This window comes from Adiantum capillus-veneris, chromosome 29, assembly GCF_014529385.1.
Source record: "Adiantum capillus-veneris isolate H3 chromosome 29, ASM1452938v2, whole genome shotgun sequence".
NCBI lineage: Eukaryota > Viridiplantae > Streptophyta > Polypodiopsida > Polypodiales > Pteridaceae > Adiantum > Adiantum capillus-veneris.
Window position 1 is genome coordinate 112,940,891 of NC_140959.1, and position 24,581 is coordinate 112,965,471.

A 24,581-nucleotide genomic window follows, 5' to 3' on the forward strand; every position below is an offset into this window, starting at 1 on the left:
CCGATCCCGATCAAAATTTTAGTGTAGCCCCCCAGTCACTCACGCTTAAATATTTTTGGTTTTTTTTTAATTATTATTATTATTATTTTTTTAAAGGCGACGACCGCGCGCGGTTTAGGTGACCCTTTCTTGGCCACACACACTGTCAACACCTACCTAACCTCTCTGTCAACAGCTCACAGACAACTCACTACCTTATCTACTTACTAACAGTGCTGCTAACCACTAACTAATCTGTTAACCACTCTGCTAACTGCTTACTGACAGTGGGCTAACTGTCCACCTACTTTCTCTCTCACTACCTTACTGTGCAAGGACTGTGTGCACGCAAATCTTGACAGAAAACTGTGTACAGACTGTGTGCAAACAAAAATTGCTAACTGTCTACCTACTTATTCATTCACTGCGAACAAGCTAACAACTACTAATTGTGCAAAGACTGTGTGCAAACAGAAAACACAACATTATGCAGAAATCACAGCACTTGCAGACAATACACAAATTAACAACTTGCAGAAAAATAACTCATTCCTCTTCCTCTTCCTCTTCTTTCCTACTACAAACAACTCATAGGAGAAGCACAAAGTGCCTCTTGGGCTTAGTGCAGGGCGGTTCCCTGGCAGCGGCACAAAAAATGTGCGCGTATGTCACAAGTGTCAATGCAAGGAACTTGCCGATACATCGTGTGCGAGCCACAAATGGCTCCAAGCACACAACAAGCCTAAACTAGTAAGCTCAAAGAAGGCGATGGTGTGTCACTCACCGCTCTACGCTTGCTTCGTGGAGGATTCCTCGCCGCGAAGAAGAAGGAGACGCCGTTACGCCACGCTCAACCGCTTCACCGCCGTCGTGCCTTCGTAATGCTCGATCGCCCACACACTCCCTCTCTCTCCCTCTCTCACTCTCTCTCTCTCTCTCACACACAAAGAGATGAAGAAGAAGAAGAAGGAGATGGAGCAAGAGCGCTCTTCAATTGCACAAATGAGAGAATGAGTGAATTTTAGGTTTAGTTGGCTTTTATATGAGCTCACCCCATTCACACTTGGGCGCCCATGCTTAGCCAACTAATCCCTTGAATGTCCCAGTTAGAGTGCGCCTCTCATCGGCGATCACTCTTACCCTTTTCCTATTGGACCGACAAGCCCGGTACCTGACTCTACCAAATAAATAATACAATGTCCACCGTAGGTTACAACGTCCGTCTCATAGGTGATAGGGTGTCCGTGAGCCGTGAGGGTTAACAGAAGTGGATGTGCAAAAGATAGCAACCAAATATGTGGACCATTCAGAAGATGATGGAATACAGTTAATAGCTCAAAAACGAGTGATTACTCACGGAAGTAAGAAATCAACTAACAAGATGGGTAATGAGCAGAATCTAAAGATTGAAAATAAAGAAGAGGAGGAAGCCATTGAGGCAGTGAAGAAAGCAGAGATATTCTTTGAACATCAGATGGCAAGAACTGCTAGGGTGACTCATGATGAAGTGTAGGAACTGAACCTAAACACTTAAGAGGAACCACAAACAGTGAAGGTATCAGTAGATATGGATGAGGAATATAAATTGCAACTAAAGGAATTGTTGTTAGAATCTGAAGATGTTTTTGCATGGAAATACACAAATATGACAGGAGTAGATGCTAGCTTTTGTCAACACAAAATTAATTTGAAAGTAGATGCAGTTCCAATTGTACAACAAAGGTACATGATAACTCCTAATTATGCCAAACATGTTAAATAAGAGATTGACAAACTGTTGGATGTAGGTTTCATTTATCCTTTGGAGGAAGTTACTTGGTTGTCACCTATTGTTGTAGTTCCAAAGAAGAATGGAAAGATCAGGGTGTGTGTGGACTACACACAACTGAATTCAACTACAGTAATTGATCCATCTCCCTTACATTTATGTGATACTATAATAGAGGTAGTACCTGGACATGAGATTTATAGTTTTTTTAATGGATTTAGTGGCTATAACCAAGTTTCAATGGAACGTGAATACTGGGATAAAACAACCTTTGTGACTGAATGTGGAATTTACACTAGTAATGTGATGACATTTGGATTGAAAAATGCTCCACCAACACTTTAGAAAGTGATATAGCATGCGTTTGTTGAATTCGTCACAAAATTCTCATGCACTACATGTTTCTTGTACTTAGTACCTGTAAAGGCTATGAGCCCCTAAAAACATGCAATAATCTTATGCAAGGCAAAGTAGGAACAACCGTTGCAGGAACAAAATACATTTCAAACCAAAGGCACATGGTCAAATAAGGAGAGTGAATGATCGATCCACAATTTACACAAAATCAGATCATATTTCTTATCACCAAGTAAATACGATATGAACATGCACGATAGGAAGAGCGGACATTATGCTGAAAAGTAAAGGCCAAAATATTTGGTTGTGTCATAGTCCACACAGACAATGCATCCATGTCAATGTGACCACATTATTTGAAGTTGGCCTTTCAACACTTAACATATGTGAGTGACTTGATGTATTGTCAATAGATGCAGATGGAGGAGCATTGTTGAAGTCACCACACCATCTCTCTCTCTCTCTCTCTCTCTCTCTCTCTCTCTCTCTCTCTCTCTCTCTCTCTCTCTCTCTCTCTCTCTCTCTCACGGCACACACGCGCGCGCGCACACACACACACACCAATCTCCTAACATCTTGAGAGAACATGCATTCTAATTCTTTGGTTGCTTATTATGAGATGTGTGATGGCTTAAGAATTATACATGTGCTTCATTTGATAAGATTCTAGTGAATCTTGAAATGCAACATTTAAAATGTGTATCCTCAACAAGACAAACAGATATGAAGGCAAGGTACCAACCTCATTTTGGAGTAGGAGATGATGGCTCTAGGTATAACATCACAACATTCTACAATAATTCCCTTTTACAAAAATTAGGCTGCAATACTAAAAATCATATATGGAGATATAACTGTGATTGAATTTATTATGTAGGAGCTATGATTTGTTTTTGGATTGAGAGACATTATGCAAGTTAAGAGACACAATTGTGACCCTACACATTGTGACAATTGTTACAATTTTACACAACTTTATCAAGAGAACCCATTACAAGATTTTTTTGATGATGAGATTACAAAACCTCATTTTGACAACTTCATTAGTTCCAACAATCATATTAAAATGTGAGTTAATTAAATTGAATAGTTTGCAGGGTTCAACAACCAAAATTTCTACTACTTCTATGCAGTGTTTAGCTTCACGTATTTTTGGCTCTTCAATCTTCACCACATCATATACAAATTACTACTGACAAAATTTCTTGATTGATTATAATAATCTTTAAGAAAGAGAGCTTGTGCATGTTAAGTATGGAGCCTGCTTCACCCCTTGTAAAAGATTTTAGTTTAAAAAATGCACATTTGTAAGGCCCCTTTATGAGGAGAAGCCATCATGCATGAGAAAAATCACTCACCGAAAAAACCAAAAATTCACATTCTTTTTCACCAAAATATCTTGGTCGAACGACAATCGAAAAGTGACCACCGGTTGGTGGCCGGTGGTCAATGGCCGGTTGGTCGGTGGTCAATAATCAATGGTTGGTTGGTTGATGGCCAATAGTCAATGGCCGTTGTTCAACTATCAATGGTCGGTGGTCAAAAGTCTATGGCCAATGGCCAACTTCTACTTGGACTTGTCTACACAAAGGTGGCTACACATGGACACATGGGAGAGTTCTACTTGGACTTGTCTACACAAATGTGGCTACACATAGACACATGGGAGGGTTCAACTTGGACTTGTCTACACAAAGACAGCTAACACGATCTACTTCAAGATTGAAGTGCAAAGACATTAAGTGGCTGCTTTCTCGTGGACATAGCCCACATCGCGTAAACCACGTATATCGTATGTGTTCTCTCTCTCTCTCTCATCTCTTGTGTGTGAAATTATCTCTCTCCATTAACTAAAATACTCTAATCTCTACTTAAGAAATTAACAACTAGTGAAGACTATCTCTACCAAAAGGATCTTTCTTTGTGCCACTACGCGGTCTTGCAAAGAAGCCTGCAAGGATGGAAGATGAAGCATGGATTTCCTTGAACGAAAGACATTAGGAACAATTCGGCTATGCTTGGAGCATCAATGGTGGCCTTCAACGTTTTGAAGATGAAGACTGTGGAGGACTTGATGAAGTCGCTTGACGGCCTCTACGAGAGACCGTCAGCATCCAATAAGTGCTTGTTCAATCTAAAAATGGCAAAGAGTGGTTTAGTTGCAAAACACCTAAATGACTTCAACACCAACATAAGTCAACTTCGATCGATGAAGATCAATTTCGACAGCAAAGTGCGAGCTCTCCTTACTATCGTCTTTACCGAATATTTGGGACAGCCTTGTGATGACTATAAGTAATTTTCTCTCTGACACAAAGACTCTTAAGTTTGATGATGTTGTGGGTGTCCTACTAAGAGAGGAAATGCGAAGGAGAAGCACATGTGAATCGTCAAGTGCTGCACTGTGACCAGAAACAAGGGGAAGATCGAAGGAGAGGTTCAAAAACCAAAAGGGCCGTGAGGGCTCAAGGCGAAGCAAGCCACACACAAAGTTAGTTTTTGAATGTTGGAACTGCGACAAAAAGCGCCACATCAAGAAGGATTGTTGGTCCAAGAAGAAGAAGGATTCGGAGTCTCAAGACAACAAGCCAACATTGGAGGCCAATGTGGCATAGATAATAGACTCTGGGGCTTTATTTCATGCGACACCACACAAGCAACATTTCCAAGATTACACTGTAGTGGAGATAATGTGTCGTGCCCTCTATAGTGGGTGCTCCTCAGTGCAATGTGCATGATATCTCACTCCACAGAATGCAAACATAGAAGACAATGAGCAATAGAGCAACAACAATACGACTTAGTAGAACCTGAACATGAACATCGACAAACTCAAAGAAATTGATACAGAATCTGGCATGGAAGCACACTCAGCTCTAGCCCAGATCTCATAGGTGCAGTGGGGGTGTCGAGGCTCAATTGTGCAGGGATGGTGTAGATGTGTTGTGTACAACTCAAGAAGGTAGACTCTAGACACCACACAAAAGTATATAATGTGATAAACCCAAACAGCTAATGGATATATACAACCATAAAGAGCCACCAACATCTCAACAATATCTAATCCAGCTAAGACTATCTCAAATCTGTGGTCGTGGTGGTTTGGCCCCACGAATGCTATACCACTACCCATATGCCTGCCATGTGTCACTACCCCGACAAAAGTTTGTTCAATTTGGACTCAGCCCAACTGCCACTAACTATCTGTGCAGTGCCTGCGACACTGTAGCCGTGCCTGCCACGTGTCACTGCCCAGGATAAAGTATGTCCAATGTGGACTCAACCCAACTACCACTAACTGTCTGTACAGTGCCTTACGACACTCTAGCTCTGCTACAGGTTTCCCGCCACAAAACCACTCGCCGTCTCGGTGAGAGTAACACTATGCTAAAAAGAGACCTGAAAATTCACTATATGTACAAAAGAAAACTGAGCAGAGCCGTGCGGTCTTGTCAACTGAGAGAAAGAGTCATCGCCACTTATGCTCCTAAAGTATCTGCATCTGGGGGAGGAGCCATCAAATCTATAGTGCTGATGAGCTCTGTTGCTCTAGCCAAACTGACTCCTGGTGACTAGAGCTGTCACCTGCTGCACAGTTGATGGGAGCATCTGGCTTGAAGTGTACGCAGGGCATCAACTAACACAACCATGTCAATGTGCACCAGCAAGGCCATCGCAAGGAACACTTTGTATCAACTGCATATGGGATAAGGAAGCCGACGACTGGACATGGTAGGTATAGTGTTGAGGCAGGCCGTATGCAACAGAAGTGTGTGTAGAGGGTCCCATGAAATGGGTAGAGCTACCTCGCTGTACATAGCCAATAGGAGCCTGCACTTGTATCCCCTTCTCTGTCCAGTCATATCCCCTACTCTTTGGAGCCTAAAATCCCATAGCATTGTGAAGTAGTACTTATCGAAGTCCCTGCATCTGAGCTCGGAGGTCGTCAATGACTTTAGACTTTTCTTTCAATGCATGTCGCAAAGCAAAAATAGTGGCATCTCTATCTTCTATCACACTCTCTGCGACACACAGAGAGCCCTCCATAACTGCATATATAGCGGAGTGGCACTGGTGAGTAGCTGCCAACCGATCTGTCCCAAGCTTAATGGTAGCAATGGCCTATCTGGACTCCTACAATATGTCCTCCCATAGTCGAAAAAGTGATGTAGAGTCCAAAATTGTAGCAGATCTTGCAGCACTGTCAGGTGCAAGAGGGGTGGAAAGTGGCACCGTTAGTGGTGGATTCCGAGCATGCCTCTTTGGTGGAGCACATACTGGTGATGGAGTTTCTACGACAGGGATAGGTATAGGAGAAGAGATATCTGCAAGCGGAATGATAGAGCTAGTCATTGTGGTAGGAATGAAAATGGCAAAAGTAGGGAGCGGGACACACACTGTAGAAGCCACAGCTGAAACATGCATAGTGTGATTTGAAACACCCGAGCATACCCCAGAACAAGTAGCGAGAGTATATGAGGGACGCCATATGGGGTGCTTCACCCGAAGCTGCTAGCTTTCAGATACTGGCAGCGACGCTAGAGATTCTAATGTGTCCTTCACCACTCGAGCCCTCTTCTTCTTCTTCCTCTCAGGTAAACTTGTTGTATGAGCAATATATGTCCATTTAAATTTGGAGTGCGTACTCTACAGCTTGACATCCACATCCACAGGGATTACATGTATGTTAATAACCCAAGCCCACATAGGAGCTACAAAGCACTAAAATCTAGACTGTATTGACTGTTGCACCTGGGCTCAAAACCTCTTCTCCCAAGACTGTAAAGACGTGTAAAGAATCTGATGGAGACACGGAATAGTGTGGATGAGACAATAGAGGCCGTTACAGTGAGAGATTAGTGTAGGTACATCGCATCTTTCCTTACTTACTTTGGCATCTCTAACCAAGAATTAATACTTGAATATAGCCAAAAGCTTTTTATTCCTTGCATAGTCTGGGTGATCAATACTTAGTAGATTCTGACAGGCCTGGATAGTCGCATCTTTGGAAGTTGGGAGTAAGTCCTAGTGGCTCGTTTTACGGAGGGAAAGCTTGTCATCCCCAAGGCATGACCAATGCGTGTAGCTGTAAGTGTGTGACCGTGTATCTTAGGGAAAAGCTTCAAAAGTTTATGGACCATATCCATAGGGACATTATCCAATAAATCTGCATTTGCCAACGCTATACGACCTAGTGTATGGATAGAACTTCTCCAAGTGATGGATGATGCGGCTGTAGGTGAAAATTCAAGGTGAATTTGGCATGACTCTTTGGTGTCTCAAGCCTACTGATGTGATGGCTGAGCACTTGAGTGTTAGTCTTCTTTTTATCTTCAGGACGTACATTCTGATCACTAGAAGGATCTAAATCTGGCTCCGACTCTGAGGACTCTGTAGGTGCTTTGTAAATGTCATCATTGGGATCGCTTGAAGATATATCGATGGGGCAGTGGCTGGAATGTTTTGCATCTTCCTCAACAGAAGTTTCAGATCTATCAGACAAAGATCTCTGGCGTACGTTTCTTTTACGCACTTGCTTGCTTTTTCCAGCCATATGGAGTCTCTGTATTCTAAATATCGGTGTGGTGTTTACCAATGAGCACAAGCCTGACATTAGGAGAAAGTTGGACTCATTTTCGGGTCTTTTAGCTCTAGTGAGAGAATGCTCCTTAGCCAATAGGAAGAAGGCTAACGTTACGTTGAAAAAGCCTTTGTTCTTATTTTTGAAAATGTCCATGAAAACCTTTTGGGTGAAATGATATCTATCACTAGAAAAAGAAGGTGCTTGATAGTGACATCTTGCACAAGCGCCGAACGCCTTTTTATGACGCGTTGTTGCTATCCTATAAAGTTTGGTACTTGTACATGTGCAACTCGCACACGCATCAATCACCTTTTCATGAGCTACTTGCAATTTGAATTTGAATGGATCGTACTAGATAACGATTGATAGGTACTATTAAAGACTAAGAAGAAGTCATAACCAAGCGAATAGAGGCCCTTGAGGGGTCTCTGGGGCCTCTACTCGCTTGGTTCTGACCTCATGAGGCCCCGAGGCTTAAAACTGCCATATCTTGAGCTAGAGACGTCGGATTTCAGCATTCTAAAGTGCTATCCTAAGGTTATTTGACGTTTCGAATGCATTCGTGGTATTTTTTTTGTATTTTGAAAACTTCTTTGATGTGTTTTACCTCATTGTACATCACATCACTCATTAAGATTCAGGAACATAGATTTTTGTGCACACTTAAGTTGGGCTCTCAAAAAGCATTATGTATGAGCATACATTCAAGTGATCGAGCAAATGTTTACGTATTTACTATGCAAAATAGAATTCTAAAAAACTACTTTCATATTTTCCAAGATTACCTCTCTCTATACTGAGTTGGCGTTTCTTACGGGGCCCAAAATTGAGTCCAACTTTCTCCTAATGTGATCACAAGCGTACTCTCCAAGAAGATGAATTTTTATAGAAGCATACATTAACATGTTTGATACATCACATCACAGCACTACACTTTATCCGTAAGCATTTTTCCACAGCAGCATATATTGCAAAATTTCCCACAATAGCATACATCAGCAGTATGCTTGTCTACTTATTGCTGTATAGATGCTTGCACGCACGAGGCTAACAGGTGTACAAAAGGTGTACAAAGGGTAACGGGTACGTAGGGTCAACAACCAAAAAGGTAGAAAGGGACGAGGGGGTAGGGCTGGGTTGAAAAGGCAAGAGAGGGGCAAGAGAAGGGTAGGTAGATCGAGGAGGGCTAGGTAGGGGTGATGCTAAGAGGATAGCGTTGAGGGCTAGAGAGGAACAATGGAGGGGTGGTGAGAGGCGAGGAGTGGGTGGTGAGGGGCGAGGGGACTGGGTAGGGACAAGGGTAGGTTAGTTAGGGGGGGCGAGGGAAGGGAGATAGGGGCGAGGGGACTGGGTAGGGACGAGGAAAGGGGAGATAGGGGTGAGGAGACTGGGTAGGGACGAGGGTCCGGTTAGTTAGGGATGAGGGAGGGGTGGTGAGGGGCGAGGGGACTGGGTAGGGGTGAGACTAGGAGATAGGGGTGAGGGATGGGTAGTGAGGGGCGAGGGGTGAGGGATGGGTAGTGAGGGGCGAGGGCGACTGGGTAGGGACGAGGGTCCGGTTAGTTAGGGATGAGGGAGGGGTGGTGAGGGGCGAGGGGACTGGGTAGGGGTGAGACTAGGAGATAAGGGGTGAGGGATGGGTAGTGAGGGGCGAGGGGAGTTAAGAGGGAGCAAAGGGTTAGGGTAGGGGCGAGGCTAGGGGTAGTGAGGGGTGAGGGAAGGTTATTTAGAGGCTAGAGAAACTGGATATGGGGCTAGAGGTTGAGGGTAGGAAGTGGCCAAGGGATTAGGGATTCTGCTTGCAACTTGTTAATATGCTTGCAACTGGTTGCACAATTCGTATGCCTAGAATTGTAAAGTAGAAGGTTGCCTCATAAAAAACGTGAAGGTTGCCTCATCTTATGCTGGAATTTTAAAGTAGAAGATTGCCTCATCAAAAACGTTTCTAGTTCCACTAGCTGTCACAAACTCTGCAAAGGACCCCTCCTATTTCTATCCGTAAGTTCTTGTGAAGAGCATCCAAAAAAGGAAAGGAAAGGTTGCATGCTACACATCATAGCTAGGGGAAAAGATGGTTTTGCACAACCTTGGAAAAGGAAGGATAGATTGCTATGTTGACCATGGTTAATCACACTCTTCCTGTGTCAAACCATAAAATCTTATCATTGACTCTTGGAGCTTCAACAAGTCAACATACACATTGTTGAACTCGTTGTAGCGGAAGGATTTGTTGTCTTATAATGGCACGTCATCCTCCACATACTCAAATCCGCCCAACAAGCTTGCAATGTCATTATTGATACACTTTTTTGCAACACTGACATTGTAATGCGTTTTGTTCAATGACCGAGTGTGACACTTCTATACAAATCTTTATAGACCTTGAAACTTATTCCTGCACTGTCACACACCTCCATCATCTCTTGAGCCAACACGTTGCTCTTTAGCTCAATAAAATACTTCTTTCGCAAAACATTAACAATGCTAGCATTGGATGGGTCATATAGTAGCAAGGGTGTCGTGGATAGCTTGAGCCCAAGATGTCGAATGGAGATGACATGCTTTCCATAGAAGGGCTATCAGAACCTTGTTGGTGCTCTCAGCCTGCCCATTTGCTCTAGGTTAATAACAATAAGACTTACGATGAAAAATCTTGTAGTTGGCGAGCAAGGTTGAAATCCTTTCATTAACAAAGTGACTGCCCTGTCGCTGGCGATCTCCAGGGATATCCAAACCTGCACAAAATATTTTTATAAAGAAACTTGGCTACAGTATTTCCAGTGCATCAGTTGTTGCCAGTACCTCTGCCCACTTGGTTGCATAATTTCTATCAACCAGCAGATATTTTCGGTTACCTGGTTGGGCCAGAGGAGCAATTGGATCCACAAAATCTATGTCCCATCTCTCAAAGGGCAGCCATGCCAAAGAGACCTGTAGAGGACGATTGGACTGCTTGCTTGGTTTAGGTCCACAACGCTGACACACATCACATACTTTCACATAGGCAATTGCATTCCAAAAAACGTAGGGCCACCATAGACCACTCTGTATAATCTTCTGGGCGGTGATGTGACCAGGGTAATGGCCACTTGTGGGACCACTGTGGGCATCTTCCAAAATATTCTCAACTTCATGAAGGGAGACACACCGTCTCAGAACACCATTTGGTCCTGACTTGTAGAGTTGGCCTAGACTTTAAAAGCAATCTTCTCTTCTGCAATGGAGACGCATTCTCAGGGTACAAAACTAGCAAGTAGAAAATGCAAGACATCACCGTACCATTCCGGAGTGGTATCCACCTTAAAGAGACTGCTATATGGAAAGTCATCTGCAACCCCTGTTGCTTCTTCACCTGTGTGAATGCGAGAGAGGTGGTTAGCAAGGGCATGATGTTTGCTGGGTCTGAGTACCACCTTGAAATCAAACTCTTGAAATAAGAGTAGCCACCACCATACTCGACTTGCAACTTGCGGCTTATTAAGCAGATAGCACAGGACATGGTGATCAGTAATAATTGTGAAGTGAATCCCTAATAAATAATGGCAAAATTTTGTAGAGCATACACAATAGCCAAACCTTCCCTTTCTATGGTGCTATAGTTGCACTCTGCTTTGGTGAGCAAGAAACTTGCGTAGTGAACAGGGCAATCCAGGTTGTACTCCTTACTAGGCTGAGTCAGCACAACACCCACAACCAGTTGATTGGCATTAGTATGCACATAAAAAGGAGAGGCCAATCGGGAGCCAATAGAATAGGTGCTTCAGTGAGGCATTTTTTGAGGTATGTAAATGCTTCAGCCTCAGGTTTGGACCATTGGAAGGGTATTGTAGCACTGGTGAGTCGGGTCAATGGTTGAGCCACCTGTGCATACATGCGTATAAACCTACAATGATAGCATGTGTGGCCTACATAGCTCTGAACACTTTTTGGGTTGATGGGAGGAGGTAACTTCAAGATGGCCACTATCTTCTTTGGGTCAGGCACTAAACCTTTAGCAGACACCACTTGGCCTAAAAGTGTGCCTTGAGTGACCGAAAAATGACATTTGTTTGGATTGAGCTTCAAGCATGCCTCTCTGCACCTAAGGAAGACAACAGAGAGCTGAGCGAGGTGCTCCTCTAGATTCTCCACTGGGGTTGAACATTGAGCACCCGAGAAGGATGAAAATTTGTCAATGAAGATGAGAAGATGATCTGTAAACAAGGGACAAAATATGAGATATATTGTGCGATTGAAGGAAGGTGGAGCATTTTTCAACCCAAATGACATTCTATTGTAGATGAAAATACCCTAGGGAGTCACGAAAGCCGTTTTAATCTGATCACATGGATGGATGTCCATTTGATTGTATCTACTGAACCCATCCATGAAATTGTACAATACATGCCCTGCTACATCTTTAAGCACATGCTCAATAAAGGGTGTAGAAAAAACGCTTCAGAGCGCGGTAATCGACACACACAGATTTTATTAGATTGCTTCTTAGGCGCTATCACCATGGGTGATAACCAGTCAGAGTGCTCCACACATACCATGATCCCCGCTTCTTGTATTTTTTCTAACTCTGACTTTGCAGCTTTTTCATACTTTGGGCTGAGCTTGTAAGCTCGGCCTGACCGGTTTAGCCCCTTCAACTAGAGGGATAGTATGGACACCCAATTCTGGTGGGATCCCTTCCAAATCCTTGTAGGACCAAGCAAAAACATCTTTAAAAGAGTGCATGAAAGAGACTACCTTATCGAGTAGCACAGGATGCTCCCATAACCAAGCGGCTAAGAGGATATTCTTAGGGTTGTCAGGGTCACCCAGGTTGACTTCTTTGACCGGGTCAGGAGGTGTAGCTGGAGAGGGCGCCTCAGAAGATGAAGAGTGAGTTGTATCTTGGAGCTTCAAGACATCATGGGCTGGTGTTTGATCGATTGTAAACTCCGCATACTCCTCTTGTAACCATCCTCGTGGAAACTCCTCGAAGGATAAGTCTTCAGACACAGATTAGTGCTTTTGAGTGGGCGGGGCGTGAGACCCAGGGGATGTTAAGGGAAGAGGTGGAACATTCTCAAACTCTTACAGAGGATATTTCTTTCCCCTTTGCTGATGTGTTATAGGTTCACCAAGACCGACGACTTCCATCAGGGGAACACTTGAAGAATGGTCATTAGGGACTAACACACTTGCTTCTGGGACTGGCACACTTTCTTTTGTATGACTTAGGTCACTGGTGTCAGCCTGAGGATCTGGGAGAGAGAGTGTATCCACAGGTAAGGCTTGAATAGATACTACATAGCACATCATTGATATGGTAGCTTCCAACCACTGCAGCAGGTCTTCGTCTTATACCTGTCAGGTGGGGTAGGCTACTCGAGGTTGGGGACTGCACTGACAATGAGTTATGATGAACTACTGGATCCATGCCTCCTTGGAGTCGAATTGGTTGCATAGGGGAGCCATGAGTATGTATCTACATCGCTTCGTATCCCCAATCATGAACCTTAGTATGCCACAACCATGGTCTACCAATAAGCAAAGGAAATTTTCCCTCCACCTGGGGAAGACTGACCACCACAAAATCCAAGCTAAAGGTGCAGTCTTGTACCTTCAGAGGCACCTTGTCTACTATGCCCACTGGATAGATTGTCCTCTGGTCGACCAATGTAACAGTGAATGGAGTAGGGCGGGTAGGCTGCAGACTTAAAGCCAACATAGTGAACTCTCACATCAGATTGATCCCATTACCACCATCGACTATGACGCCGGAGAATTGATGCCCAAGAATACATACAGTGAGACGAGGATTTTTGTAATAGGTGAGAGGAGAAACTAGATAGGAAATCATGTAAGACTCTGAGGGTGGAGGTGCCTGCCACTAGGCCTTGCACCCGGGTATAGAGACTCAATGACTGAGAGGGTGTCACTTCTGAGGTTTGCATCAAGCCGGAGCATATTGTAAAGTGACACTTTCTGAAAGGTGTTCTTCAAGATTGCTTCCGTTGTGGGCTTAGCTCCGTTGATCTGGGCTTCCTCTGGAACTTTGACCTGTTGCAAGTTAGCCACTGCTTCTAAGAAGGCTCCATCAATGTTAGATAGCATAGAGGTTGGCCTACTCTTAGCACCAATGAAGGTCCTGTCAGTTGGGTCAGGTTGTGGAAGTGGAGATAGACGAGATGGACCTGTTGGCAAGATGAGACCAAGAGCTGCTCTTTGTGCCCGAGTGAGGATGCCAACGGGCTCCGCCGCTTGTTGTGGCCGAACCGCATGAGTAGCAGGTGATGGTTGAGGGATGGTGTTCACTGCGATCAGATTGATCTTCGAGAATGTGAATTCTTGTTGGTTCTGAGTTGAGCTTGAAGATGAGGATGCCCTTTGCTTGGGAGAATCCTTACTGTAGTGGTCCTTAGACTTGGTCAATGACGGCAAGGAGGAGACCCTTCACATAAAGGAAATTTGCTCTGGTAATGCCCAAATTCTCCACATATGTAGCATAAGATAGGCCGATTTGATGGACGAAACGGGGGACAAGGTGGTTTCTGCTCTTGTTGCTGCATAGAGATGGAGGCTGAGGTGTAGAAGCTCTGAGGGGCTGATGGAGCATGGGTATAAAAATTTTGAGACGGAAAAGTACTTGATATACCTTGGACAATAGGGGTATTGAGCAAAGGTGGCATGTAATTTGGATGGCCATAGGGGGAAACCATATTGGATGTTGGTGCTAACCCTTGTTGGAGAGAAGGACCGAGACTTTGTTGTATTTGCCGCAATCCCTTGAAGTCTTCATGTCCATACTTTTCACAAAAGTCACAATAAGCACAAAGGGGAAGGTCGACTCTAGACGAATGACCACACAAAAGTAGATGATGTGATAAACCCAAACAACTACGGATATATACAACCATAAAGAGCCACCAATGGCTCACCAATATCTAATCCAGCTAAGACTATCTCAAAACTGTGGTCGTGGGGGTCTGGCCCCGCGACTACTAGATCACCACCCGTATGCCTGCCACGTGTCACTGCCCAGGCAAAAGTCCGTCCGGTGTGGACTCAATCCAACTGCCACTAATCGTCTGTCCAGTGCCTACGACACTGTAGCCTTGCATGCCACGTGTCACTCTCCAGGCAAAAGTTCGTCCACTAACTGTCTGTGCAGTGCGTGCGACACTGTAGCCCTGCTACATACACCAAAGGTAATTTTAGGTATGTATAATTGGGAGATGATGAAGCTTGTGAAATTATTGACAAAGGTACAATTTGTGTCAAAATTGAAAAATGGAAATGAATGGAAGCTTAAAAATGTTAGGCACATCTTCACAAAAAATTGATCTCTACAAGTCAATCAAATGATGAAGGTCACAACATTGCATTCGAAAACAAATGTTTAAAGGGATTTTTGGTGGTTGGCAAAGGAGAAAAGGTTGGTACACTTTACTTGTGTATTGTCAACGCGCAATCCCCAACTTGTGCAACAGCTATAGAAGTCACTGGTGCGATGTGGCACTATCGGCTTGGGCATAAGAGTGCCTAAGGAATGTAAATCCTTCAATCAAAGAGAAGCTTCTACTAAGTTTGAAATGAGTAGGCTTAGAGTTCTACGAAGATTGTGTTTACGATAAACAAAAAGGGGTAAAATTCTTAAAAATAGAAAAATGAAAGAAAAATAAAGAACTTGAATTGGTCATGCAAGTACACCATCCCTTGGTGACTCACTGTACTATGTAACATTCATAGACGATGCAATTAGGAAAACATGGATTTTTACAATGAAGAATAAATCCGATGTGTTTTTCATATTTCAAAGGTGGAAAGCCTTTGTGGAGATTAAAGCAGGTTCCAAGCTTAAATGTCTCGAATCCTATAATGGAGGCGAATATTAAAGCCAAGATTTTAAAAGCTTTTGTGCTAGCAAACAATCATGGAGCGAGCATGAAGCATGAGGCTACATGCATACCTGTCGCTTGAGCTTTGGGCGAAAGTAGTAACTACATTTGTGTACTTTATCAACCAATATCCTCAACGACACTGGATGGGGGAGTTCCAAAAGAGGCATGGACAAGTAAACCGGTGAATTATGTATTTTTCACAGTGTTTGATGCGAGGCATAGATAAAAGCCTAAGGTCAAAGCTAGATGCAAAGTCCAAAAAATGTTTCTTCATTGGTTATGGAGAAGCAGACTTTGTGTATAGCCTATGGAATCCTGAAGATGGTAAAATCTTTAGGAGTAAGGATGTAATTTTCAACGAAAAAAATATATACAAAGATTACTTGGAAAGAAAAAAAAACAAAAGGTATAGGTGATGAGTACAACTTGAGGACGGTTAAAACTCAAGGAGCGCAAGCGATGACAATGTGCAATAATGTCAATTAGATGAGGAGCCTCAACCCATGCCTTGAAGATCTACGAGAGCAAGTTCTTTCAACAATCTCTTGGTTTCAGATTCTAGAGAGCCGGAATCATATAAAGAAGCTATGCAACACAAATCCAAAGAAGAATAGATGAAGAACATGCAAGTGGAGATGGAATCATTACATTGCAACCAAACATGTGAGTTGATTGAGGTGCCTAAGGGTAAGTGGGCACTACAAAGCAAATGGGTGTACAAGATGAAGGAAGAAGAAGGTGGCAAGAAAAGGGACAAGTCTAGGCTTGTTGGTAAAGGTTTTTTCTCAATAAAAAAGTATTGACTTCAATGAAATATTTTCTCATGTTGTAAAAATAAATTCAATTAAGCTTTTGTTAAACTTTGTGGTTGTTCATGACTTAAGTCTTAAGCAAATGGATGTAAGCACAGCTTTCCCTCATGGTGACTTGGAGGAAGAGGTTTACTTGCTTCAACCGAAGGGGTATGAAGAAAAAAGTAAGTAAAGCAAGCATAAAGATAGTGGTCCTTGAAGTTCGACCGATGGATACTGGATCACGAATTCAGAAGATACAACTCAGATCACTGTGTCTACACAAAGAATTTGGGAGATGGAAAGTTCATTATCCTAATGTTGTATGTTGATGACATGCTGATTGCAAGTGGTAACATGCAGGATATCAAAAGAGGAGTTGCCTAAATCTTTTCAATGAAAGTTTTAAGCACTACAAAGTGGATACTTGGTATAAAGATATCAGAGACAGGACGAAAAAGACACTAAAGCTATCTCAAGAGGATTACATCAAGAAAGTACTATAAATGTTTGCAATGCAAGATGCAAAACCGGTTTTTATACCTTTGGCTAGTCACTTTAAACTAACCAAGAATAGGAGATAGTCTATATGTTTAAAGTTTCATATGCTACAACGATAGGTTCTCTAATGTATGCTATAGTCTGGACAAGGTCAGATATTGCACATGAAGCGGAAGTCGTGAGTAGTTCATGGATAATCCAGGTAAAGAGTAATAACATACTGTGAAGTGGATATGTAGGTATCTTAAAGGGACAACAACAAATGCTTTGTATTTTGGAGTCACTGATATTTTCTTGCAAGGGTATGCTAGTGCAGATATGGCCGGTGACAGATACTCAAAGGAGCACAATTGCCTATGCTTTCACAGCTGGAAACACAGTAATAAGTTGGTTTTTAAATCTGTAGAAAGTGGTTTCACTTTTTACCACGGAAGCGGAATATGTAACTCTCATGGAGGAAAGCAAAGAAATTATGTGGCTTTACAGATTCTTGGAGGAGTTTGGATATAAACAAGACAATTGTGTCTTGTACAACGATAGTCAAGTTGCCATTCATCTTGCAAAGAATTCAGCCTTTTGCTCAAGGACAAAGCACATTGAGGTGAGATATCACTTCATACGTATTCTTTTGGAAGAGGGACAACTACAGTTAGGAAAGGTGCACACAAGTGAGAATCGATGGACATGTTAACAAAGGTGGTTAACAAGGAGAAGTTGAGCTTTTTCTCATCTTTTATTCATATTCAAGGATAATAAACTAAAATGAAAATCACTCACAAGTTTGGTATGGAGATCAGTCTCCAAGTTAGAGATTCTTAAGTATGGAATCTGATTCATCTCATGTGATTTGTTTTAGTCAAAAAATGCACATTTGAAAGGCCCCAAGAGAAGCCATCGTACATGAGAAAAAACACTCACCGAAAAATCCAAAAATTCACATTCTTTTTCGTCGGAATATCTTGGCCGGACGGTGGCTAGAAACTGATCAAAAAACAACAAGTCGGTGGCCAAAGGTCAAGGGCCGGTTGGCTGGTGGTCAATGGTCGGTGATCAAAAGTCTATGGCAGGTGGCCGACTGCTACTTGGATTTTATCTACACAAAGGTGGCTACACATGGATACATGGGAGAGTTCAACTTGGACTTGTGTACACAAAGACGGCTACATAGGGCCGTCTTTCATGCGAGAAGACGACCCATTTTCGCCTATAGTAGGAGGCCTCTTCTTCACACAAAAGGGATAAAAAAAGCTACATGTAAGGTGTGTGAGTTGATGAAGTGTGAAGTGGTGGTGAGAGTGAAGCAAGGTGGGAGTTCCATAACTAATCCCTTTGTAATCTACTTCAAGATTGAAGTGTAAAGCCATTAAGTGGCTACTTTCCGGTGGACGTAACCCACATTGGGTGAACCACGTCTCTCTCTCTCTCTCTCTCTCTCTCTCTCTCTCTCTCTCGCATATGTGAAATTCTCTCCCCACTAAGTAGCACTCTAATCTCTACTTAGCTACGCCTCTATTTCTTAACAACACGTGTGTGTGTGTGTGTGTGTGTGTGTGTTGGGGGGGGGGGGTTGAGGGGGCAATAATGTATGTGGGTCGTATGGGTACAAGTGTTTTGGCATGCATATGTGGGTATGTATGCACATGCTTCGATGCACCAATGTGTGCACGTACGAGTGCGTCGAATTCCCTTAGCTCCACTATGGGAAAGTTTAGTGGTTCAGGTTGTTTTGTGTGTTGTCCCACCCTAACATGGATGCTACCATCTTCTTTACCGAGGTTCTTTCACACTCTATGAGAGCTTTCCCATTTTTCTCAGATGTCTCTTCAGTAATCATCACACTTCTAGTGCACCATTTTGGACATCTCTCAACAAACCCTAGAGCTTCTCTTTTTTACTGGTTTTAGTTGTTCACTGCCTTGACCCTTTCCTTCATGGTCTTGAATGCAAGGTTATACTCCATACATTATCTTGGTTGTGGGTTTCCCTCCAATTATTTGAGTTTTACAATATACACGTATGTGTGTGTGTGTGTGTGTGTGTGTGTGTGTGTGTGTGAGAGAGAGAGAGAGAGAGAGAGAGAGAGAGGTGTTCCAAATTGCAAGGACGAACAAAATTGAGCATATGATTTTTGCTTCGAAGTCCACGTAGGCGCTCCAGGAAAATGCCAGCAATTGAGAGTCTATACAGGCTTTTCATTGCATTTAAATCAACCAGTGGTCAATTTAATTGAGATTTAGCTACTTTGAAAAATGGGATACTTACACAAAAGATCGTACTCAAAAAGCGAAGAAATTTGCAATCTCCATAACAAGCCATGGTCTCCGTTCCATTGCATTGTAACCAACTAGTGGTTGATTTAGTTTCTCTATAGAAAAACTCACACAAGCACTAAGAAAAAGAATCACAATTCAATTGAATGATGGGCTCAAAATGCAGAGGATTCTGCAAAGTCTTCAAGACGAGCCTTGGTCTCCATTTGCACTATCGGCTCCAAATCGACTCCAAACCACAGCCAAACTGCTACCCATGATGTTCATGAGTACCGCTGAAATTGCTGCTGGCATTGCGACCATTGGCGAGGTGAAGTGAGTGGTAGCCAAGACTACTCCCAGAGATGAATTTTGCATCCCAACCTGCACATACATTGATTTCACTTTAGATCACGTAATTGCACCGGCGACATTCCCAGTAATATACAGCAATGCCCTACTGGAAATGCCTTGACAATGCATCTCAAAGCCCATTGGTAGACAAACTTCCTTGAGCCTTGTCACCTTACTAGGTTGGGCAACTAGCACACAAACAAGCAAGAAGAGGAGAGGACAAGTGCAAGGGCCCGATAGGAACAGGGCGGCGCTCCAATCACAGTTTTTTTCTTCGCTACTCTTGTTACAAAAGTAACCCAACAGAATGACATGACATGCATTTACAAGGTTATCTAGGCAAGACGCTTTCAAGTTTCAAGGCTTGAGCATGACATGTAGTTTCAAGCTGTGTGATTGCAAGAACTGCGAGGTTCACATCTCCTGGTTTTATAATGATAGCGACTGCCAAGCCCATTTGACCTTCCAAGGAAACACTCATCTTGTCCTACGCTTCCTTTTGTTCCATCCTTCATTGCATTAACCGACGATCTCTTCTATACGAGTGGCAATTATTCTAGGTGATGTCATCACACTGATTGCTCTCTTGGAGCCATTTTTTGGCTGAGATTGAACCTCATCATTGGCACCCCTGCCATGTACTGTTGGCTGACACTCAAGGGGCACTCCAAGGGTCCCCGAAATTAGCACTTTTTTACCACTTGCTTTTTTTTATAAAAGAGCTCATTTATGGTAGCCACCATCATCAGTCCTTAGGTGACTTTAAAGGTGGCCAGAACAGCCCTCTCAGCCTTGACATTTTGTCTTGAAAGTTTCTAATTGTGTTATTTTACTGCAGCCTTAATAGGAATTTTTCAACGGTTAATTTTCAGCCCCTCAAGGGCCTTATTTGTTAGCTAATACCAACCTCTGTCAGGTAACTCCTACAGCAGACACCCCCTCAATCAGAAACTCACAGCTACAGTCTTGCCTACCTAGTGAGACTTGAGTTTCCTCAGCAGATGTAGGCCAATCTGCATGTAGTACTACCCCCCGGACAAGCTGGTTTCCTGTTATGGTGCCATCAGCAGCAATATAAATTTTGGGCCTCAACAAACACAGCACCTTCAGACCGGCCCACTTAGCAGATGAAATTACAAACCATGATATAGCAAAAGCACAATCAGGCACATTGATACCAGTCTGCATTTCCTAAATGCAGCAATTTCTTTTCATCTGCTGAAGTGGGCAGGTATTGTGGTGCCATCAGCAGCAAAGTAAATTTCGGGCCTCAACAAATGCAGCACCTTCAGACCGACCCACATAGCAGATGAAATTACAAAACAGGATATAGCAAATGCAGATCAGGATCTATCAGGCACATTGATATCAATCTGCATTTCCTAAATGCGGCTTGTTCTTTTCATCTGCTGAAGTGGGCTGGTCTGAAGATGCTGTGTTTCAGTGCCAAAGACTATTTGAAAGTTGAGGTACCACTTGAAACTTCTCATTTTTTGCCCCCAACAAATGGCCAAACCGAAGTCATGAATCTCACTCTTCCTGAATATTGAGAGCTTATGTTGGTGAATGTAAGTAATGGTGGGATACATACCTACCTTTACTTTGATATATACACACCCTTCATGAATCTCACTCTTCCTGATATATTGAGAGCTTATGTAAGTGAATGTAAGTTATGGTGGGATACATACCTACCTTTACTTTGATATATACACACCCATCATATACATACCATTATTTTCACCTAATAGTGAAAAATCTTGCACCAGCAGAAGATTCTAACAAAAAGAAGCTTTCTACAATCAGTTCCTGCTTGGCTGCATGCATGTATAAACACCACTGAGATAAAAAAACAAAGCTCTAGTATCACACACTTCTCAGCAGGTAAATGATTGCTCTTAATGCACGCTCACTCGACTTGCATGCGAAGTCAGTTGACTCCCTGATCAGAGCTGCTATATAGAGAAAATTGCTTCAAGTACATGAAAATGCTTAAAGCACAACACTTGGATTGAACCCCTGCCTCAGCTAAAAAGAGCCTCATAAAAAGCGGTCAATTGGAGCAAACCGACCAAACACTAGAGCCTAGCTAATCCGGTGAGAACAACACACAATCATTGTCACCACATTGAAATGCAAAATTGATCAAAAAACAGTGTCAAGTTACTACAAGCTAGTTAAGTTTAGCACACAAAGGAAAGGCTTCTTACTTCAATTGACACAGCTCGTCTTTGCCTCTCTTGAAATCTCACGACTGCAGATGTTAAGTACCTACCAGTAATACAGGGTTTAGTATCTAGACAAACAACAGGCTATTTACTTTTCTTGACAGGCACTCACCCAAGAAGAAACCCGCATGCATGAAGGAGCAGTACAGCTTGTGCAACTTGCACTAATTGGAAAGCTGATGATCCGGCAATGCTACCAAGAAGTCCAACATTTGCCGAAAATACACTGCGACCACCTTAACACTGTTAGGCACAACTTGGATCAAAACTTGAACTGAAAAGTCTCCAGCCACACAAGTTGTTAGTCATAATGTCACCTAGATGCTAATAGTGAGGAAATTAAAACTGCCACCAAAGGTGAAAATGGAATGATCCGGGCTACAAGCTTGGGGAAAGAACTTTGCAGCCAAGCCCCTAGTACAACTGGTGCTAGAACAACCTAGGCATGTACAGCAAATACAATTAGAACAAGATAGTTACATAAATCCAGAGATCTAATATGCTGATTTGAATATCTCACCTGCATTGTACTGATTGCAAGGCCCACTGCATCAACTGGCACATATGCCCCAGCAAGCAGCTGTGTCAATAAAGGAGTTGCAAAAACTGCCGCAAGTGTGGTGCAAACCGTCATGACAACAGACAGCGGCACATCACCACCTGCTATTAAGGTGACCTGCATACGTTTTCATTCCTCTAGCAGCTCAACCTCTGGCAATAATGCAATTACTATTGATTCACATTAGCTAGCCCTTAGGTGACCTAGAGTAGTCCAAGAATTTCTTCTTAGATTGAGACTATGTCGTCATAATTTCATGAGCACCTTCTCGGGTAGCCTCAAAACAAGCAGCCCATGAATTCAACGTGGCTACACCTGCAAGCTTGCTTACCACATTGGACGCAGTACCACCCGGGCAGCAACCTAGCAGAATCAGGCCTGCTGATAGGTTTGTAGACAGTCCCAATCCTTTACTGATGAAAGCTGCAAGGAGAGGCATTATTGTGTATTGAGCTGCACAACCAAAAAATAACTGCAAAACCCACGATCACAAGGTATGAGTGCAACGTCAAAAAATACATGGTACACATTGAGATAGCATTATTGCGTACTGAGCTGTACAACCAAAAAAATAACTGCAAAACCCATGATCACAGAGTATAATAAAAACAGGACCTAGTAGTGCAACGTCAAAAAATACACGGTACACGGTACATGTTATTAAAAATTTGATTCTTCTAAATTTTGCATGACGCTAGGAAATTTTCTGTGAAGGTGGTTATTTTGGACCAATGGTTTTGGACCAAGAGGAGCGGTTCCAAAAGGAGAAGAAGTCAAGCTCTAAAGCCTTGACCAGTTCTTCCAACAACAAGAAGCAGAAGGGTAAGAAGAAAAGCACCAACACCAAAGACAAGAAGGGTGATGCCGAGCGTGACGCCTTGAAGGCGGAGCGGCATTGCAACAATTGTGGTGAGTGTCACAAAACGGGAGCGTACACGAGCACTTAGAAATCTGAAAAATAAAATACTTTGCAAAAGTGAGAGAAGGGAGAAGATCGACACAGTATTGGGGACCAGAAGATGGGCTGGTCCCCCCCCCCCCCCCCCCCCGTCAAGAGTATTCTTTATTCAGGGAGAATTCTTATACAAGCACGAGAACCCGAGGAAACCCCTCCGTTCTGTAATCTTAGACCCGAAGGTCGTGCTTTCTCGTAAAGGGCTTGGGCACAAGGCCGTTCCTTCCCGTAAGGGACTTAGGCGCGAAGCCGTACTCTCCCGTAAGGGACTTAGGCGTGAAGCCGTACTTCCCATGAGGGGCTTTCTCGTAAGACGGGAGATTCCTGCAAAACAAACCACACAAAGCAATAATTCTCAATGCGTATCAACACCTTATACCTGTCGCTCCTTGCTCGAAAAAACGACCTCCGTACTCAGTCGTTACACGAACACTTGCAATTTCCGTCGCCAACCCTTGCTCCAAAATCCCAGCGCTAGCTCCTTCTACTACTTCCGGCGTGTGTATAAAACTGGAACGCTGGCTGCTACTTTATAGGGCTTGGCACCCGGCGGGAATAGAGCCGAAAAGCAAGACCCTGGCGTCCCTAGAGAGAGGAGAGAGAGAGATCGTTGAATCTGCGTTTTCTAGAGAGAGGAGAGAGAAATCGCTGATTTTCAGCCTACGTAGCTTATTAGCACTGGATTTTTAGAGAGCCTTGCTTTATTTTATTAATAAAAGGGCTGGTCACTTAAAAGTGACCGGCCACTTTATAAAATAAAGTGTGAACCTATTCAAACTTTAAAAACTCACTCAGTTAGTGAAAACAATGCTACACGAACACATTCCAGGCGTCCCCGGGTACAGAACACGGCACAGATGCAATGCAGACACAAACTCCTCGCGGGAAAGCATCTGCCCTCCCGCGAATGTTCCTGCTTTTCGTAAAAAGCTTCATTGAACCCATCTTTATTCTTGTGCTTTCATTCTTACGCGTATTTTCTTACTCAGTTCGGATTTCCTCCTTAGCCTACGGAATGCCCCCTTACTGATGCACCCGTCACCCATCATGTGACGCATCAGGGGCACTCGTAACCCGGCCCTTTCCATCGAACTTAGGGAAACTCCTTCGCGATGTTTACCGTCACCCATCAAATGACACATCAGAGTTGTCTGTTCTTGATGGCAGTTCCTGTAGCTACAATCTTTTAACAGTTCTTAGTGTACACAATAAAATATCCTAAAAAAGAGATTAATCATTAAAAATAAGAAAATAGTCCAATTAGCAACATCCCTCTGGCTTCTGAACAGTTGACCTCAACTGTAGTGTTTGGACATATACCTCCAGTATCTCGGGATAAGCTGCTAATTCCTCCTGCGTCATCCACTGAGCATCAAGATTCG

The 24,581-nt window shown here is 43.2% G+C and overlaps 1 protein-coding gene across 2 annotated transcripts in view; it reads right to left on the bottom strand.

The window, feature by feature from the left end:
- Positions 1-19,138: 19,138 nt before the first annotated feature.
- Positions 19,139-24,581, bottom strand: part of LOC147419779 (putative sodium/metabolite cotransporter BASS1, chloroplastic) — a 42,943-nt gene continuing 37,500 nt past the window's right edge. For both annotated transcript variants that reach the window (XM_086506193.1, XM_086506194.1), the window contains exons 2-7: positions 22,576-22,716; positions 22,206-22,361; positions 22,003-22,124; positions 21,798-21,911; positions 21,668-21,728; positions 19,139-19,487 (exon numbers count right to left, since the gene is read on the bottom strand). In XM_086506193.1, the coding sequence (XP_086362319.1) occupies positions 19,308-19,487; positions 21,668-21,728; positions 21,798-21,911; positions 22,003-22,124; positions 22,206-22,361; positions 22,576-22,716 (774 nt within the window). In that variant the 3' untranslated portion in view covers positions 19,139-19,307. The remainder of the gene's footprint in view (positions 19,488-21,667; positions 21,729-21,797; positions 21,912-22,002; positions 22,125-22,205; positions 22,362-22,575; positions 22,717-24,581) is intronic.